Source organism: Malaclemys terrapin, chromosome 10 (genome assembly GCF_027887155.1).
Source record: "Malaclemys terrapin pileata isolate rMalTer1 chromosome 10, rMalTer1.hap1, whole genome shotgun sequence".
NCBI classification, from domain to species: Eukaryota; Metazoa; Chordata; order Testudines; family Emydidae; genus Malaclemys; species Malaclemys terrapin.
The window spans coordinates 75679575-75698929 of NC_071514.1; the positions used below are offsets into that span (position 1 = coordinate 75679575).

General features: G+C 46.6%; 2 protein-coding genes across 7 annotated transcripts in view; one reads left to right on the top strand and one right to left on the bottom strand.

Moving 5' to 3' along the window:
- The window catches only part of LOC128844097 (lysosomal alpha-glucosidase-like), a 25676-nt gene extending 19421 nt beyond the window's left edge, over positions 1-6255 (bottom strand). Inside the window, exon 1 of one of the 2 annotated variants that reach the window (XM_054041476.1) lies at positions 6159-6255. Coding sequence is in view for 1 of the 2 variants with exons in the window: in XM_054041474.1 (XP_053897449.1) it covers positions 2590-2807 (218 nt within the window). In the remaining variant the exon portion in view is untranslated. Of the gene's footprint in view, positions 1-2589; positions 2869-6158 lie in introns of those variants that run through there. The other variant, XM_054041474.1, reaches the window with a different exon arrangement.
- MAFK (MAF bZIP transcription factor K) lies at positions 2796-18244 on the top strand. 5 transcript variants are annotated; one of them, XM_054041479.1, is made up of 3 exons: positions 2796-2874; positions 13661-13740; positions 14913-18244. In XM_054041479.1, the coding sequence occupies exons 2-3, from the start codon at positions 13705-13707 to the stop codon at positions 15345-15347; spliced, it is 471 nt and encodes a 156-aa protein (XP_053897454.1). In that variant the 5' UTR covers positions 2796-2874; positions 13661-13704; the 3' UTR covers positions 15348-18244. The 5 variants fall into 5 exon arrangements, with proteins under 5 accessions (XP_053897454.1, XP_053897456.1, XP_053897455.1 ...); XM_054041481.1 differs by lacking the exon at positions 2796-2874 and adding an exon at positions 7996-8261; XM_054041480.1 differs by lacking the exon at positions 2796-2874 and adding an exon at positions 10634-10984.
- The last annotated feature ends 1111 nt before the right edge of the window (positions 18245-19355 follow it).

Genomic DNA, 19355 nt, shown 5'->3' on the forward strand with positions numbered 1-19355 from the left:
GAGGGCCCTGGGCTTCAGCCCCAGGTGGTGGGGCTTCTGCTTTCTGCCCAGGGCCACAATGAGTCTAATTCTGGCCCTGCTTGGTTGCACCCCCTGAAACCTGCTCGCGGCCCCCTGGTTGAGAACCACTGTTCTAGTTAAAAGAACAGGAGTACTTGTGGCACCTTAGAGACTAACAAATTTATTTGAGCATAAGCTTTCATGGGCTAAAGCCCACTTCATCAGATGCATGCAGTGGAAAATACAGTAGGAAGGTTTTTTTTATATATACACACACACACACAGAACATGAAAAAATGGGGGTTGCCCTATCAACTCTAACGAAACTAATCGATTAAGGTGGGCTATTATCAGCAGGAGAAAAAAAAACTTTTGTAGTGATAATCAGGATGGCCCATTTCAAACAGTTGACAAGAAGGTATGAGTAACAGTTGGGGGAAATTAGCATGGGGAAATCGTTTTTAGTTTGTGTAATGACACATCCACTCCCAGTCTTTATTCAAGCTTAATAGTCTCTAAGGTGCCACAAGTATTCCTCGTTCTTTAAAGTCATTGACTACATGAGACTCTCGCTTCTTTAAAATGAAAGCTGTTTCTAGCCCTCATGGTTACAAAGAAAAACTTAACATGGATCTTAACGGTTCAAAAAGCTGAAGACAAATCAAAATAACCCAACATTTATTATATATTAAAAATCTCATGATTTTTGAGACTTGATTTATAATTTTTTGAACACTAGGAATTGGCAATATTGATGACATTGCTACAGGATAACTGGATTAACCCTGCTGGCCACCATTGGCATTTCAGAGTCTCTTGACTCCAGCAAATAAAGAAAACAATCAATTGTAAAATTTCACCCCTTTCTATTATTGCTGTCCCAGATTGTATCTTGTCTCTCTCTGCTGCAGTAGTTGCTCATAAGAGGAAGGAACTTAAAGTTTTCTAAGAACTATGTAAACTAAGATCTCATATTCTCTTACTAGACTCCGGTCTGATATATACGTAGTTAGGCTTGACAGAATTCAATGTTTTTAATATAATTTCAATGGATAATATCAATATTTATTTTTAAGCATTTTTAAATCTTTTTATTAGCTTAATTTTCACAGTAGCACAAATTGTGGGTTTCATGCTTTTTGTTTCAAATTTTATCAATTTAAATCTTCCCAGTTGTGGGAAATTCAGGTGAAGACAATTATCTAATGACAGTAAGCACTGACATTCAAAAACTTAAAGCTTTATAACTATTAAAACATAAATTGTCAACATCAAATGTCAAACTATATGAAGTAAATATCCTTAAATCAAACTCTAAATTCTCAAGCAGCATTTTTCTTCCTTTGCCTATCTGTACATTTCAATTACTTGTGGAATTTTTTTTTTGTCGGTGTTTGTACCATGATATCGATGTTTACCAACACTAACTGATAAAAAAAAATAATCCTTCCAAGCCTAAATATAGTGTTATATGGTAATTGGACACTTGCATTCTCCTCTTGTGGACTTTAGCATTACATTAAAGTCACAATGAAACTCAAGGAAGAAGTATTTTGAAATCCACGTGACTGAGAAAAAATTGAAACTGAAAGACATTTTCTATTCCACTGCCAAAAATATAAATATAATGTACATCACAAGATATAAATAATATGAGAAACTTCTATTAAAAAGCAAGGAAGAAAAATTGCTGAATTCTAAAAGAGGTGAAAGATATTATTATTATTATTTGACTAGGTGCTTGGTGCTGTACAAAACACAAAAATAAAGACAGTCTGTTCCCTCTGGACCTTGCAGTCTAAAAGATAGATGACAAGAGGCATTGGAAAACCCAGATGGGAATAATTTAAAGGGAACCCCCTTCTCCATACTGAAGGTAAACTCAATTATTGGTAATGTGGAAAAAGAGATGGTGAGAACAGCTTCACAACATATGACAATCAGCCACTACTTTAGAAATGAACAGTGCTCCTAAATATTTTACAGAAGCCCAATACTGCTGTGCAGGTGTATCCTAGATTCTTGAAATTGTAGCCTTCCTTTGGCACCACTTACCTACCCTGTCGTGCCCGTAAAGCTATCTTGAACACAGCCCCTCTAGGCTGCCAAAGGGGATGATGATCAGCACTCTAAAGGTTGCATCTGAAATGTCCCAAGCTCCCTGGAGTCTGCAAGAAGTTAGGTAGAGCAGGCACCCTGCAGTTTACTGTGGGGGGGCTTTTCAGGCAAGATCTTGTATACCCGGGTTCTGCCAGAACGTTAGGGTGCCCAGGGCATTTTTTGTACAAGACAGAGTTTGAAGCAATTGCTTGTCTCTGACCACCCTGTAAAGCTGCTACCCCCCACCCCAGAGGTGGCTGCACCTCAGCAGTGAGGGGTGTGTAGAGAGTCAGGGATGTTGCTCGTGGGGGTGAGCAATCCAAGATAGAAGTTAAACAGCACACTCATTATGCCCCGCACTACTACGGGAAGGATGGATGCCCCACCCCACTCTCCTGTCTCCACTGCCCCTCCTGTACCAACTGCACCTCCTCCTCCTCCTCCGGCCCGGCCCCTTCCCTGTGCGCCCCCGCCGCCTCCTCCCCCTACCGTGTCTGCGCTCCATGAATGAACACGGTGGGCGTGACCAGATGACGCGTTATGACGAGGGGGCGTGGCCACGTGACGCGGGGAATGATGCGCGATCCCGGAAGCGGCCCGGCCCCTGGTTGGTCGGCTCCGGGGCGGGGGGGGGGCCCGCGCTTGTTGTTGTTCCCGGGACTCGCACACACAGGGAGGGAGGCTGAGAAGCGCGTCCCCGCCACCATTCCCCCGCGCCGCGCGCGTCCCCGCCTCCGCCGCCACCTCCCCCCCGCGCGCTCCTGACAGGCCCAGGTAAGACGCAGCCCCCGGGGTGCGGCAGTCGGGTCCGGCTCGGCGGGGTGGGGCAGGGTCCGGCCCGGCCCGCGCGGAGCCGGGCAAGGAGGGGCCGGGCACCTTGTAGCAGGGGCTGGAAATTTGCTGAGTCACCATCGCGTGGGACACGTGGTGTCCATCCCGGACCGGACTGGACCGGGGGGTGATGCCGCGGCCGGCTCCGCGCCGGGAGGGGGGGCGGTGCTCACACACGTGGCTGCCCCGGACGGGGGCCCCACCACGCGCTCGGCGCCGGCGGGCGGCTGGGCGGGCTGAGGAGCAGGTGGGGGGCGCTGCGGCTCGGAGAATGGCAAATCGGGGGGCAGGGAGCGGTGTGGGGCACTGCCATGGGGCGCCCGCCCAGGCTGCGCGGTGAGGGGCGGGAGCCGGGGTGGTTCTGATCAGAGGGCACTGGGGCTCAGGGCGGGGTGCGAGAAGCGGAGCTGGCAGGCTTGGCATTGGGATGAGAAGCAGGAACTAGAGGGGCTGGGTGCCTGGAGTGTGGCATGAGGGAGAGAAGTAGGATCTGGGCCATTAATAAGGAGGCTTGGTGAGGAGTCGGGGATGCTGCCCACATCTCTTGGGGATAGGAGGTGAGACGAGAAGGCCAGAGATTAAGCTGAGTGACTGTGGAGAGGTACAAGGAGCACCGGGGATCTGAGGGGCAGGAATGGCTCATACACTGCAGATGGCATAAGGGTCTTGGGGAGACGAGTGCAGAAGTATATGGGATTAGCACTCTCCTGGTGGGACTCTGTCAATGGCGCATTGGAGCAGGAAATCTGAGCAGAGAGGAGAGGTAAATGCAATGGATCAGAAAGGTTGGGAGGGTTTTAGGACCAGAGTTTCAGGCAAGATGAATAGCGGAGTCTGGAATGGTCTTTTAACTGAGGAGAGGGTGCCTAGCCAAAGGGGCATTGGGACAGGAGGCTTGAGTCGAGAGGAGGTATGGGCATTAACTAGGCCAGAGACCCCAATCCTCCACCTATCCTCTCCAGTATGGAATGGGGGAGAGAGAGAGCGAGCCTGGGCACGCATGAAGGAGAGTAGAGAGGGATGGTGGTTGGGAGTGACGCTATGTCTACATTGCACTTTCAGCATTAAAACTTTTGTCGCTCAGGGGTGTGAAAAGCACCAGTGTGGAGAAAATGGTTTGTTAGAGGGAGAATGTCTCCTGCTGACCACACTACCACCCCTCATTGGTGATGGTTTTATCCTGTCCTCCGGAGAGCTCCCTCCTGGCGACAAAGAGCGGCTACACTGTGTACCTGCCATTGTAAGGTGCTCAGTGTAGACATAGCCAGAGTGAACATGGATAGCCTGAAGGGAGTTAATGGTTGGGCTGGAAGGATTGTATCCACTAGAACAAGTAGAGTTAGCAAGCTGTATGATTCAGCAAAGCAACTTTTCAGTTAAATCCTTCTGAATTTAGATAGTGCATGCTGGTGTAACGTCTCCAAGTTGTGATGCTTTTTCTGAATTTAGCATTTGTGCATAGCTCCTCTCTGAATGATTTTATTCTGTCCCCTTAAAGAATCCATGCAGCCCCATCACCAAGCATTCGAATAACATGCAGAGGAATCTGTATGCATGCATGTTGGTGGCACACAGCAAGTACCTGAGGAAGGGCGACTGCTAGAATTCAGACGCTCCTGCAAACCCTTCTACTATGACATTAAAGGAAATTGCATATCCCTAGATTTTTTTTGTAATTCTTTGCATTGTGTTAGCCATGACAAATGGACACACCTTCATATGACATCCTGGGGTGTTGAAACCCTGTGTAAAGCACATGTTGCTTAATCACCTGCTCCACATGGCCACCCATGAGACTGAAAGAGCCTCCTGGTTTAAACATGGTCTTGGTAACGTAAGATGCCTTGCATTTTGAATCAGAACAGCCACCAGTCCTTGCTAGAGACACTGGCATGTTTTCGATCACTGGGAAGGCCAAAAGTTTAAGATGGTGGAGGAGGGGACCCTGAACCCACATTGTAGTGGTGGTTCTCATTAGCTTGCGCTATAGGACAAGCGTACAGATTGTGTCTAGTTTTGAATGGTTCTTGAAAACAGTTCTAGCAAACCTGTGCCCTGTGACTCTGAGTTCTAAATATGACTGACTTTGAAGTGTAAAGAGAGCCTTGAGAATTCTGGATAAAATCAGTATGGGTCCACAGTTCTGAGTGGAGCACTGAGGTTCTGGAAACACTGATAAGCAGGCATCCCTACTACTGGCAGTTTGCATCTCAGTGGCCTTTATCCTCCCTACAAAATACACTAGTTTGCGTAGAAAAGAGTTTCTCTGGACTAACAGTAACATTCTGTGCTGATGTGAGAAATGCAGGTTTGGTTTCCTGGTCCACTCTTTTCCTAGACTGGCTGAGAATGGAAATTCTGAGGAGACAAAATGTTTCCCTTCTGAGGGGAAGGAGATGCTTATTGACAAACCCCACAAACCTTCTTTAGATACATAGAGGTGTGAATAGTCTCACGTGACGAGGGGCTACCCCTGGAAGGGGGAAACATCTGAAAATGGTCAGATGGGTCTCCAGCAGTTCAGAGACCGCACCCTTGATGAAAAGGGAGGGGGGAGGGGGCTTTAACATTCAGAGCGTCTGCTCTGCGGGTAGATTTGCCTGGTGACTGTGCAGGATATGGATCACTTTGGATTTTCAGACTGAGATAAGGGTGGGGAAACCTTATTCCTCTATCTTCTTCAGACAGGGAAGGAGATAGCACAAGCTAGAGAAACATCCCTGCTGGGGGAGACAAAGGAGGGGGAATGGAGGTGTCTCTAAACCTTAAAAAACATTTCATAGTCAACTTTAGAGAGATCTTTTGCTGCTGCAAAGGGCCGTTTCTCTATTTTCCCCATACACACACACACACCCATTCCTCTGTGTGTTGCTCAGTGGAGGAGGGGCCCTGTTCTGGGATCCCAGCAGAAAACAGGCCATGAAATCTCAAATTGTGAACAAACACTTTTGGGCAAAGGGGCTTTGCAGAAAATGGGAAGGGCTCCATTAACTGTCTTGACCTGTCTGCCCCCTGGGTAGCTCCTCACTAGAGCAAAGCTGGGTGTGGGAAGAAGAACAGAGAGGTAGTGAGCAAATGCTCCTGTCCCACACAGTAGAAAACTGCATCCCATTTTATGGGATTTGGGGCCTTGTGTCTTTGGAAAAGGTGCAGCCCTGCTCCCAACACCAGCCCAGCCAGTATGTTCGGTTATACAGCTGCCATGGTTTAGTATTTAATTTATTTACCTTGCTGCTTTCGCACTGATGGAGCGTGCTTGTCGCCTGGTCTCTTTCTCTCCCCTTCCGTGTGTAAACTAATGCAAAGGAGCCTGCCTCCTCTCGTCTCTGCCTAAACGTGATGGACACTTTTATGATCCAATGACAGTGCATAGAATAGGCAGGACCAAGGGGGAGGGAGAATTAACCCTGTTTGTACCTAAGAGACTCTCAGAGAGAATGGGGAGGATAATTATTAATGAGGATATGGTTACAGAGTGCAGGGGCTGTGCTGAATCCCATTAGCAGGACACTTGGCAAAATTTGTCAGAGCTTTGCACTCACACTTTAGCTTAATTGTGTTAAATGTTCTTTGAAACATTAGGGTTAACTCAGACCCCACTGCAAAAGTACAGCGTCTAAAAAATATGGAAGCAGAAATCCGCAAACTCAGTTTCTAGTATCTGAAGGCCGTGCACTTTGCAAGTTTCCCTAATTTCGGTGCCTTAGTCTCCATTGTTTCTGAAACAGATTGGAAGTCTTAGACATTTTGTAATGTCTATGTCTTTATTGAATTAACTGTAAACGACCGGTTGGTCAGTGTTCAGGTGCTCTGTTGAAAACATGCAACTATATTGGAGGTTTGAGAACTGGAGGTGGGACGCCTGGGGCTTTGGCTGCTGAGGTGGCATGGTGTGCAGTGCTTTATCCCACAAACACACCTGTACTTTTAGCAGGCATCTAGCTGTGAAATACTGGAACAGTGCTAACGCTCTACGTTCTCAAGAAATCCCAAGCTCAGCACCCTATTGAGATGAACAAGCCTCTCACACTTTTTGCTGAGCTATTGTTTCAGGCTGTCTAAAGACTCAGGCAGGTAATACTCCATTGGTTCATGTTTGGACGATATTCTTGTGACTGTAAAGCCTAGAAACTCTCCGTAATGAAAGCAATGATCCTGCTGCTTGGTTCTGAAGCAAGGGGCAGATCTGTGGCAAATTCCACTGGCTTGCAACATCTGGGACACTGCATAACAGTACTGTTATCTTTCCTCCTTAATAACTATATAAGCTGAGAAAGATGGGATATAATAGTTGGAGCATAGGATGACTAAGAGCTATGAATTCATGAATCCTAATCCCAGTTCTGCCATTAAATCCCAGTGTGGCTGTGCGCAAATCACTTCACTGTGCAGGGCCTCAGTTTCAGTGTCTGTAAAATGGAATCTTTATTTGCCACTGGAGCTGGTGTGAGATTTAACTGATATTAGTATAACATTGTTTATCACTAGATTTTATAAATGCACATGAGATCAGAGCTCTGTACCCTCTCTATATCAGAAGCTGTCTGCAGTACATCAGACCTCAGTAGCTCCCAGTCTCCCCTTCCTGAAACTCCAAGGTCTCTGTAGTGTGACCCACAGGCATGCACTCATGATCCCCTGAATCCTCTGCTCTGTAACCACAAGGGCTCTGCAGCATCTGACTCGGTTGTTTACTAAACCACTGAAGACTGTCTGATCCCTGTCCAGGCTTCCCCAGAGAGAGCCTCAGAGTCCTGTCCTGACAGCATTCTGATTCAGTCCGAAGGTTTCTGAATCTGTTCTTTGCTGCTGGATGCTGGTTCTGATCCATAAGAGAATTGGAAAACTGGCTAGCTGGGTGAGTGTTCTGTGTATAGCTTCTCTCTAGAACAGTACACACGGTGACTCACCCCTCCTCTGTGTCTTCTCTCCATTCACGTAGAAGTTATTGCCTCACGTATGCTTGCTCTCTGTGTGATTCACATCATTGGGGTATCCTTCCCCCCTTCTCTGTTACAGATGAATGACAAGTGTCAGTCTGCCTCTCAATGTGTGTGAGGATTGTTAGAGCAGGAGGAGGACTTGTGAATGATGGAAGGGAAGATATTCTCTGCATTCCATACTGCAGTGTCTTGGGAATCCATGCTGTGTCTCCAAGGGACAGAGGCACAGAGCTTAGGGTTTAAGCATCCGCCGTTCCCTCATCTGTCAGACCTGATGTCCTCCTTGGTGGACGTGTCATGTGCCAGCTTTGTAGGCATGGTTAACTGACTTGACCGTCTTGCAGGTGTCTCACGTATGGCACGTGGAGGTGTGACGATAGGGATTGGGTAAGTGTGCGCTTCTCACCGGATGAGAACAGTTGTCAAATTGAAATGCTCTGCAGGGGCCAGGAATAGCGTGGCTATTCCATTTCTCACAGCAGCAGCCAGGGCAGTCTGTCTGGCCTCTGACATAAGGGTAGGCTGTTGGCTATGGATTACTCATTCATGGTGACCAGCCACACTCCAGCTCCAAGGAGCCAGCCTTTTAAATCTTAAAGGAAACTTACAGGCAGAAGCAGGAAGAAGGGTACCAAGAATTGAAAATAGCTTGTGGATAAACAGAAAGTTTGGGTAAGTGACAGAACAATTTCATTGGAAATGATCTAGCTGGATTTTAGTATGGCTGGACAGGGTGTATTCCTAGCATAATCTTCTATGCTTAATTGAGACTATTGATGATTAATAGTCAGATAAAATTGAGAATTCCTTCCTGCTTAAACTGCCCTCCTCTGTCTGCTCCTTAGGAGGGGAAAAGTTGTTGCAGGCTTGCTTGGGGAGATGGTCATATAGTCTCAGGTTACTGTACATGCTGCTTCGTGTGTGAATGGAAGCTAAAGAACTGTGGTGCTTCCTACTGGATCATTTATGTCCTTGCCAATGTTTCCTTTTGTAGTAAAATCAGTTTTAACATCCAAGGCTGTGTATGAACTACAAACAAGTGCATCCGTGGCTGCTGTTAGCTACACAGTAGCTGCTGGTATCTAACACTGTCCTCTGGAAAGTGCTTTGGGAGCACTGGAGTGTGAAAAGTGCTACTAAAACCAAATTCTGATCTCCTCTGCTGTGCTCTTTTCTTCTCACACAGCAGTGCTGCCCCACCTCATCCCACTAGTAAGGGTTGTCTTGGTTGAGTGGGTGGGGAAGAGGAGAGCCCCAAAGAAAAATAGTGGGTAGTGCTGGGTGTGCCAAACTGAAACCATCAAACTTGTGATCCTGGGCTGAATAAGCAGAGCGCTTCACGTTCTCATGAGGATGCTATAAGTCAGATAGAAGCCATCTGGGGGTCAACTGCAAGGGTGTTGACAGAAGCAGGACCGGATTTCCAATTAGGCACAGAAGGTACATGCCTAAGGGCGCAGGCCTTCTGGGGGCAACTTACCTCTCTAAAACTGTGTGCCAGACAAAGGTCAGCTGTAGGCGGGGGGCGCTGAAGATGCTCTGCCTAGGAGCACATAAGGTGTAAATCCGACCCTGGACAGAAGTGGTGTCAGATAACCTTATAAAAACACTAGCACTAGGGTTCTTTGTATCTTTCCAATAAAAACACTTGTTTTAAATATAAATGGGAAACACAACCTTATAGAAACACTTGTTCCTTTACCAGGGGCATAATAATACTCAGTACATATTTATCTATCGCTCAGCAATGTGCCATGTGGCTTACAGAATAAAAGTAACATAGTCCCTGCTCCAAAAAGCTTGCAGTCTAGCTTTAGACATGAGGCTGCAAATGCTGTTAACAAGGAATAGGTAAAGAAAATCTTTATAGTAATAAGATCACACATTTATATAGAGCCTTGCAGACACCCCTATAAGGTATGTGCACTGGGCACCATTAAAAATTGAATGTTTGCAGCACTGTGTACCTTTTTACTTAGGGGTTTTCTGTTTTTTTGCAGTCTGTGTACAGGAAATGTCACATACTGTAGTATATTTAACCACTTGTAGGTGGTAAATGGATAGTCATAAACAGCACCAACTGTGTAAGTATTTTTATCCCCACCTTACAGCAGGGGACATTGAGTCAGAAGTTAAGTAACTTGCTCAAGGCCTAAGACTGCATAATTGTCTGTCAGGATTACAACCAAATTCATGGTACTAAGTCTTGCTCAGACCACACCTCATGATGATCCCCGGCATAAAATAAATTTATCATGGGATATTCAGTCACTTGAGTGATCTTATCTTGGTGGTTTTAACAGTATTATATTAAACTCTGGAGTAGGAGTCTGTTCTCAAATAGCAGTGGACCTTCACTCCAGTGTCTGTGCGTAAGCCAGTATTTGAGAATTGATGCTTATGCAAGAACCAAATTCCTGCATGGGGTCTTCTTCCAGATGCTGATTTTGCTCATTATTTACAGCTGATTTAGTGACCACCACCTGTGTATTGAGTTCTCCCCACCCCCAGCCCTTCATCTTAATCCCACTAGTGACTCTGGTGTTCTGCCTGTCTTTGTGCCTGGACCCCTATAATGGGAGCTGATCCTAAAAGACTTCAGAGGACATGCTGGTTTCTTCTAGAATATACCGATTTATAAGCCAGGCTGCCATTTATTTAATGAATAGGAGGCATCCTGTGTTAATACTGACCCCCAACTATGAAGGATGGCATGTTAGAGCTCCTACACCTCTAATTTCTATAACACTTGTAACAACCTGGGCCCTTGTTAAATTGTTGTGTGCCTGGTCTGGCACCAAACATGGAGGAGTCTAGGACCTTCCTCTGAGCAGTGTGGAATGTAAATAGACATCCCTTCAGCAGACATCAGAGCACAAAGCAACAGGTGACCAGAAGGGGGGTTCATCACACAGAGTCGCAGGAGGCTTTTAAAAATAAGCAGAGTTACTTTGGGTGGCAGATTACCCCCGACAGTGACCCCCGAGGGAGTCTCCACCCTCAGCACTTGCTTTCCACAATATTCCACATTTCTTCCCCTCTCTGAGCAGCCAGCGGAGTGTTCAGTTTTTCCATCGACTGGTGTAGAAAGTGCTTTGAAGACTCACTGGGTGAGGATCAAAAGCCTTTTTGTGTAATCGGTGGGTGTGACCGAGTCATGTTCTCTCCCCCCCCCCCCCTTCCTTTCTTGACTTCCCTTTTCCGTTTTCAGTGGGCCAGGTGCCGACAGCAGGACTGTGGTGTGCCCCTTTCCCTGCAGGGGTGGGGGGGATGCGGAGGGAAGGAAGGAAGGGTTTCTGGGTCTATGGGAATCTGAGCTCTAGCTCTCCAACTCTGTAAACAGCTGGTGACTCACTACATAGCTATGGCACCAACTGACTGCCAGGCCTGAGGCTGTGTGTGTGTGTGTGTGTGCGCGCACATGAAGGGAGGGGGCTGCAGTGTGTTTCCTTTATACACGGGCGACTCGCTGCTCCTTTTACTCATTGGGACTGTTTGAGTAGGGCTAGGAGCCCTTTCTTCTTCCTGTCTGTGCTTATGATGTGTGTTTGTGCCTCTGACTTGAGCAGGAACATGCTCCTAGACGTAGTTAGTGAATACCAAGTGTGACTGGGAAGTGAGGGAGAGGAGAACTGCAAAGAGGGAGAAGTGATGTCTGGACAGATGTCTGTGTGTGTCTCAGGCTTCTTAGTTGTGCTGCAAGTTTTGTATTTCACATAGAAGAGAGGTCAGACTCCAGCTCCACACCCATCCCTTTTCCCCCTCAGTAAGTGGTGAGGTGCCCTCCCAGGTGGGTTTGTGCTACTCAGACTGTGGTGAATAATGACCGTTTGTCCATGGCATTTTAGTGGACTTAGCTGCGTCTGCTCATGCTGCCGGGGAGGAGGTGAGGGTAGCTGGCACTGCTGTGAGGATGGGGTGGAATACGACACAATGCACCACCCTGTGTGGTGCCGCACAAAAGACACTGCGTACCAGTCGCTTTAAGTGGCCCATTCATCATGAAGCATCTCTCGCTGGTCTGGCTCATGTACTGCGTGATAGGAGGCAGTCGGGTGGGGGCGAGACATGCAGATGGAGAGATGGAAAGCTACCATCTCTGTCTCAGGCTGACAAAGAGATGAGGTGCATTATTGAGAACATTCTGCAATCCAGGGAAATGCCTTTACTTTGTGATTCTGTTCTTTGTCTTTCCTCTACCTCAATTGTGTGCATGTCACATGATGAAGTATCTTGACTGGTACAATTAAAGTAAAAGCAGCCTGAACTGAGCCAGCCTCCTTTACCCACACAACTCCCTGTCACCCCCTGCATCCCACTTTCATATGCCCTTGGACCTCCCACCTCCAGGGTTGTTTGCAGATATGAATGAGTTTGTTTACTCTCTGACGACCTCATGATGTCTTTGCACAGACATGACCTGAAGTCATTATTGCTTTTGGGCTTCTCTGTTTCCATGGTTACTGGCTCAGGGTTGGCTACTTTCCCAAGGTCACCATGGCAACTATCAGAAGGGAATCATGCTTGGGATGCTTTGGCTGTATTTTTCATGAATGATTAGAATGTGTGACACGATGCAGACGTGGAAATGGGATGGGGAGGGGGGCAGAACTCCCGCCAGACAGTCTGTGTGTTCTGTCACCCAGCACCACTGCAGCCTTTGAAATCCACTACAGCCGCTCCTTGGGAGGGACAGACTCTGTGTCAGAGCTGGAGCCCTCGCACCCTCCCCAGCTTGTGTAGCCAAGATGCTGGGGAAAGTATAGGCAGATGCTGTGACATCACAGCTGCAGTGCCCTCTTCTGTGGTAGGTACATCACGAACAATCACTCTGGCAATGTCATCTCTCCAACTTGGTGGGTGTGAAGGTTCTGGAACAAGGTCCCCCTGGACGGATTCTCTAAAGTGCTGATTGAAGGGGAGAAGTTAGCAGCGAAGGTGAGAGTGAAGGGCAGCTTCCCAGCAGAGGACATTCTTTATGTCAATGGATACTCCTCTAGGAATATCAGACAGGTGACTTCTTGCAGCCTTAGGGTGAGATGTGAAGCAACAGTCCTGATCTACCGGGAGGCACAGAAACTCGCCCTGTGTCTTAATAATCGGTTTTGCCTGCTTTTTCAAAAGTGATATATTTGCGGTGTCTGTGGCTAAGGGTTAGTAATGGAATACCTTTTTTCCCCAGGCTGCTGGTTCAAAGACAGTCCAGGTCAGTAATGACCAAAATGGGAGGGGAGCAGCGGCAACGTTACTGTCTGGTGGCTTTTCCGTGTCTTTTGTGAAATGAGTTGATAGTCTTAGTACAGTCCCTACCGGCTGGATCTGTATATCTCAAAATCCTCCACAAAAACTGACTGGCTCATGGAGACTGAACTCCCCTCTAGCCCTTAGAGGTGAAATAGCACATTGCCACAGTAGTATATGGTAGCCAGCAAAATTGCTAATTGAGGATGGAATCCAGTATTGATCCACTTCCTCGCACTTTTTCTCAGCAAAAATAATATCAAGAATTTAAAACAAGCCCCATTTAACTTCAAAAAACCCAAACAAGCTGTATTTACAAGTGGCACTTGCTGGCAATACAAAGACCCTCCCATATGTGGCTGAAGGAAGACACTCCTCTCTGAATCCTTTTGGTGGTCCTAAAGGCTGATGGTTTTTGTTAGTGAGTGGTTACATAGCCCCAAAACGTCGCATGGTGCTGTAGAGAATGGGTCACTATGTCTTGAATGTTGGGTCTGTTTCCTTCCCCATTCCCTTTGAAAATCTTGTTGTGTTGTTTTTTCCAGTTGCAATTTCTGACCAGTTCTGTCCAGGAGACTGTGCCCAGGTTATGACGACTAATCCCAAACCGAACAAGGCATTAAAGGTAAGGCTGTGGTGGGAGCCTGACTGATCTGATTCTGGGTAAATGGGATGGGTCAAGGAGCCGCGCCAATAGTGCCAAAAGCCATTTATTCTCTGAGGGGTTCTGTTTGCAAATTAGTGTGTCAGAATGCTTCTCTGGTATCAGCTGGGAAGCACTTGTGAAGAAAGGATAGGGGACACTGATGACATAATGGGGGGGAAGACCAGAGTCTCTGGGATTGTGCATAGACTAGAGTATCCCTGTTGGTATTAAGGAGACACTTCTAAACAGGTGGGGGTTGAGGTGTATTGACAGTTATGCGGGTGTGAGAGATTGCTGCTGCTAAGGGCATATGCACTTAGATAAGGAAGACACAGATTTGCAGATATCTTACCTATAGATCTGTGTAGGCAGTGAACTCTTCATAGACACCCTTGCCTCATGGCTTTGATGGCACATTTTGCTGATGAGCCTGTTAGAAATCCCTTCTAGTGTCTTGGATCTCTCCTCCAGGTGTCCTGCATTCTCTGTAAATGTTCTTTTTACCCCTTCAAAGTTCTGCAAATAACTGTGGCTAGAGACCAAACAAATAACCTCTTAAAGGTTGAGAGAGGGAGAGTTCCTCTGTCTGCCCCATCTAACCTCCCTGTACTGTGGCCCAATAAATGGGCTTACAGCCTTACCACTTCAGGATGTGATCTTATGAGCTAAGTACTGTTGGGTTTGGACAGTACATGGGTGAGAGACCTTCAGAAAAGAAATGCACAAGATGCAGTAAGTGGTGGTGTTTCTTTTGGATCAGTACTGAACCAATGCCTCAGCATAATCCCACAAGGCACTGTGCTGCTGGAGAGGAGATGAAAAGCTATGGTCCTGACCCCTTGCGATAAAGATTCCATGGCATGTTTCAGCTCAAACAATTTTACTCCAGTCTCCTTAAAATTCTCCTTGTAGTATCCTGAAGATACTATGCCGAAATATCTGCCATGCACCACCCAGAGGTGGCTGCATTTCTGTGGCATGCGTAGCCTGTAAAGTGCTTTGGAATCGTTCTGTCGGAGAGCCGCTATCTGAATATAGTTACATTACTGCAGGGTAGCATAGTTGCTTTCTTGCTTTAGCCAGGATGGCTGCTCAGTACCTGTTCATGTTGTTGTTGTTGACTGTTATCTATGTGACATTGATACTTGTAGGTAAAGGAGGAGTCAGGAGAGAACGCCCCAGTGCTGAGTGACGATGAACTCGTGTCAATGTCCGTCCGGGAGCTGAACCAGCACCTGAGAGGGCTCACGAAAGAAGAGGTCATCCGCCTGAAGCAGCGGAGGCGCACGCTCAAGAACCGGGGCTATGCTGCCAGCTGCCGCATCAAGCGTGTGACACAGAAGGAGGAGCTGGAGAGGCAGCGGGTTGAGCTGCAGCAAGAGGTGGAGAAGCTGGCCCGAGAAAACAGCAGCATGAAGCTAGAGCTGGACGCCCTGCGCTCCAAGTACGAGGCATTGCAGACCTTTGCTCGTACCGTTGCACGGGGGCCTATTACCCCGACCAAAGTCGCCACCACTAGTGTCATCACCATTGTGAAATCAGCTGAAATCTCATCCAGTTCTGTGCCATTTTCAGCAGCATCCTAGTGCCCTAGATGGGGGAACTACAGCCTTTCGGAGGGATGGGGAAAGGGCTCTTATGCACCGTTCCAGAGTCCTTGGTCACTTCAAGAATTGGCATTTTAACAATTCCTTCTCTTTCAAAAGTGCAAAAAAAAAAAAAAATCTACAAAGGGAACGTAACTGGCTGCTCCTCTGTGAACTTAGTGGTTCCATGAAGCTCTTGTGGCTGGGATTTGAGCTCTGTACCTAGTATGAGCTTTCTCTTCCTCCTCCCCCTGCCTCCCCAACCCCCTTTAGGCTGTGGGCAGCTTCCCAATTGGGAGAAGATACCGGAGGAGCCTTTGTGAATAATGTTCAAGAGCCAGGTAACAGATGGACTGTCGAAATCATGTGAGATGAATGTATAGAGAAGAGTTTCCTTCAGTGGCATCCAACTCCCATTAAGAAGTTACCTCACCCCACCACCACGTTCCACTGTCATAGCAGTGGCAGAGAAATAAACTCTGAAGCAGAGTCCATTCCGCCATGCACTGGGGGGAGGAGAGGAGGGTTGGTCATACAGAGAGGGAATATGTTTGGGTCAGACCACACCAGTTAGGAAAAACCTTCCTGTCTTCAGCCCATACCGGTTACCAGTTTACATGTTTTAATACACCCCATACCTGTGTGGCCTATAAAGCTAAATTGCAGCCTCCCTTATACAAAGCCAAGTCTACCAAGAGCTCCTTCCCCAAGATGTGCCTGTAAATTGGGTATATTTATGCAGTTTATTTCTTCCAGATGATCCACAGGTTTGTAATAGTGGCTTATTCAGGGTTCCTTGAAGCTCAAGGGAGGAAGGCACAGTAAAATTCAAGAAGGGAGGTATGTTGCGGGGCATAGAGAGAAATACTAGAAGTATTACCGGCCTGAGGCAGAATTGGTTGCCATGGTGGGAAGTTGTTGTCCTGGAAATCAGCACTGTGAAAAGGTGTTTATGTAGAGCATGTTAGAAAGATGTGTTAAAAGCACTGAAGTAAAAAGAGGGCCCATAGTGTATGTGCAAGAAGATCAAAGCCAGCAGAAACTCCTGGATAACAGAGGTAGTGGTGGTTAAGGCCTTTGCCTGTTAGAACAGTGGCCATCCCAACCTAAGGGGCCATGTACACTGATCTTTGCCAACAAGAGATAGGGTATGGGATGCCGGGTGGAAGCTGAAAAAGGGAAGAAAGATTCTTAACCCAATCTCAGTCATTAAAGCTGGGTTCCAAAGAGTAGAAAAACCTATAGTGTTTTGTGTTGAGAGGGTTGAGAGAATCTGTCTGACGACAATCCTGAAACTGAACATTTCTTGGGGGTGTGAATTATCCCTAGAGATGCATGGAGGGCAGGATTGGAATCGGTGGCTTTTGGGGGATGGTAAAATTGGGGTCAATAAGTAGGGCTTATGGTTCTGAAGGATAGTTGGGAAGAGGTAACCGTGGCTCAGCAGTGGGCAGGAAAGGGGAAGCCAAAGGGAGAAGAGTCTATTCTTTAACAGGACTGAAAAGACATTCTAAGTTTCCAGGTCTGAGTAAAAATAGCTATGTTCATGTTTGTGTGTGTTTGAAGTAGGAAAGAAAAGGGATTGCCTGGTGTTCCAGAGTAGGTCAAAGAATTGTGGGCTGTCAGATGCCTGCTCTAAAGCAGGTGAGAAGAGGTTGAGACTCCTGAAGTTCAAGATGACTGGAGGAGATGGCTAATGTTCATATTCAGAAGAGTTTGGTAGACCGGTGTTCCAGAGTAAGGTACAAAGGAGAAGATGGAGAAGAATGACTGGTGGTCTAGTTTAACTGAAAAGGATAAAGGAAGATGCTCCTATCGTTGAAGAGGACAGAAAATTAGCATCCTAGGCCAGTGTAGGATATTGTTTGTGAAGTTATCTTGTGTCTTGAATTGCAAGAAGAATGCACAAGTTTAGTGAAGCCCTGTCTTTCTTCTAAAGACAAACACAAGTTGTTGTTGGCTCACTTTTTCCCAGTCACTGGAGTCTCTTGGTTTCCCAAGAAGGTACTTAAGTCAAGTAGTTGGAGAGGCAGAACCTGGTTCTCATTCAGTCCTAAACCTCTACACTGATGACTTTCCTGAGCCATAGGATGTGTAAGAGTAATACTTCCTTGATGGCTTTTACCCCACCAGATTCATCTCCTCCTGGAGGAGGCAAACAGGAAGTTACCAACAAATATAGTTTGGAGGTATTTAACTCCACTTCTCCTCCACTTCCTTACCATCTCCTAACAGGCAGATTGATGTCTTGCGTATCAGTACCAGTTATTGGCTCCCCCAGCAGAAGCTGAGGAAGAGAAGACCCTAATTCCTTTTCATGTTCTGTAACTCAAAAGTACTTGGAAATCTTCCCAGATCTCTGAGGTGCAACCATTAACACAGGCAATGTCTAGATTCCTAGCACTGTTGGGACTTTAAAAGAGAAACAGAAAAATATCCAGTGGACTTGGAAATGACTGAATGTTCCCCATTTCTAAAATAGCTCCATGAAAGTCTTGACATTCCTGAACAAATAAGACCACCCCCTCCACCTGGGGAATCCTTCACTGCACCAAGGAAATGAAATCAACTAGACAGGAGAGTAATGGGAATTTAAACATAATTCGGTGGGGTTCAGTTGCTGTTGGAATGAGATGAGGAATAGATCTGAGTTCTTTACTAGTACTTCCATTGTGGCTGAGCATTTTCCAATTCTCGGAAATGTGCCAAAGGCTTGTCCAAGTGATTGCTGGTTTAGTGCTAGAAGGCGCGTAGTCTCTGATTACTCAATCAAGAATGAGGCCTGGGTGTTATTAAAGCTGTTGATACCATAACCATGGTAGGTAATCCATATTGGATATCCATAAGGACCACGTGGAAATATTTAAAAAGAGAAATATATATATATATATATATATATATATATATATATATATAAATATATTATATACATTTTATCATATAGATTTTTCGTAATTTTTTTTTCCAAGTTTGATACTGTAAATCTTTACTAAAAGAAATTGCCAGTCCAGGGCTCCTTGGGTGGTGATTTGGGGGGAAAGGAGGCATGCTGGCTAACTTCAACTGGTGGATCAGAATTGCAAGGTAATACAGAGGGAGGAACAATCTGAAAGCTGCTCACCACATTGGAGAGACAACTCCCTCTCCCTTCTTCCTCTGGGGTTTGTTTCTGTTCCGTCCTGCACTTGCAAATCTGATGCCCAGGGCAAAAGCCAATGAGGGGAATTGGGCCACTGCTTGCAGAATCACTAGGGGAGCCCTTTTGAAAAGGAGTGCTTATCTCTCTTCCAACCCTCCTCCCACTCCCTCTTGTCTCTCCTTACTGCAGTAACTAGGGCTCCTTTCTCCCCCCTCTTATCTTGTCACACCACCGCTAGAGGGAAGCAATGAGTCTTAATTTCATGAGGATTAGGCTCCACTTCTGAACCCCAGGCCCAGCATTTTCCTCTGATACCACCCTGTGCATAGGAACCACGGTATGAAGGTGGGGACATTAGAAGCAGCCAGCGGTATGTCCCCTGACCCACAATTGGGGCATTGTGGGATGTTTACATGGGGCAATAACAGGTCCTTCTTATCAGGGGCTTCTCTGTGCTCCTGACTGGGAATAGTTTCCCACTAGGGAAGCTTCAGAGCCCTTTGAAGCAAGTTAGTGTCTCTGACCTTGCCTAACTATATCCTCTGCCTGAGGAAACAACATATAACGTGTTTTGTAATGCCACATCTCTCTGGGACAAGTGAGGGAGGGCGGCAGGCAAAATGAATAATGGGTGGGACGGGAGAGTGAGTGGCAAGTTTATGTATTGCTGGGATCGTGGGGCATTCAAGCTACTGTGCGACTCAAAGCCCAAGGAGGAGGAGGCATTTTTTCTCTCTCAGATCATTTAAACTTTGTCATGATTGTTTTCATTTAAAGAAAAAAAACTTTTGTAATGTGGGTTTGTTTTCCTCTGTCATCTGTATTCCAGTCTGCTGGGGTGTTTCCGTAGATGGTGGATCTTTTGCTTT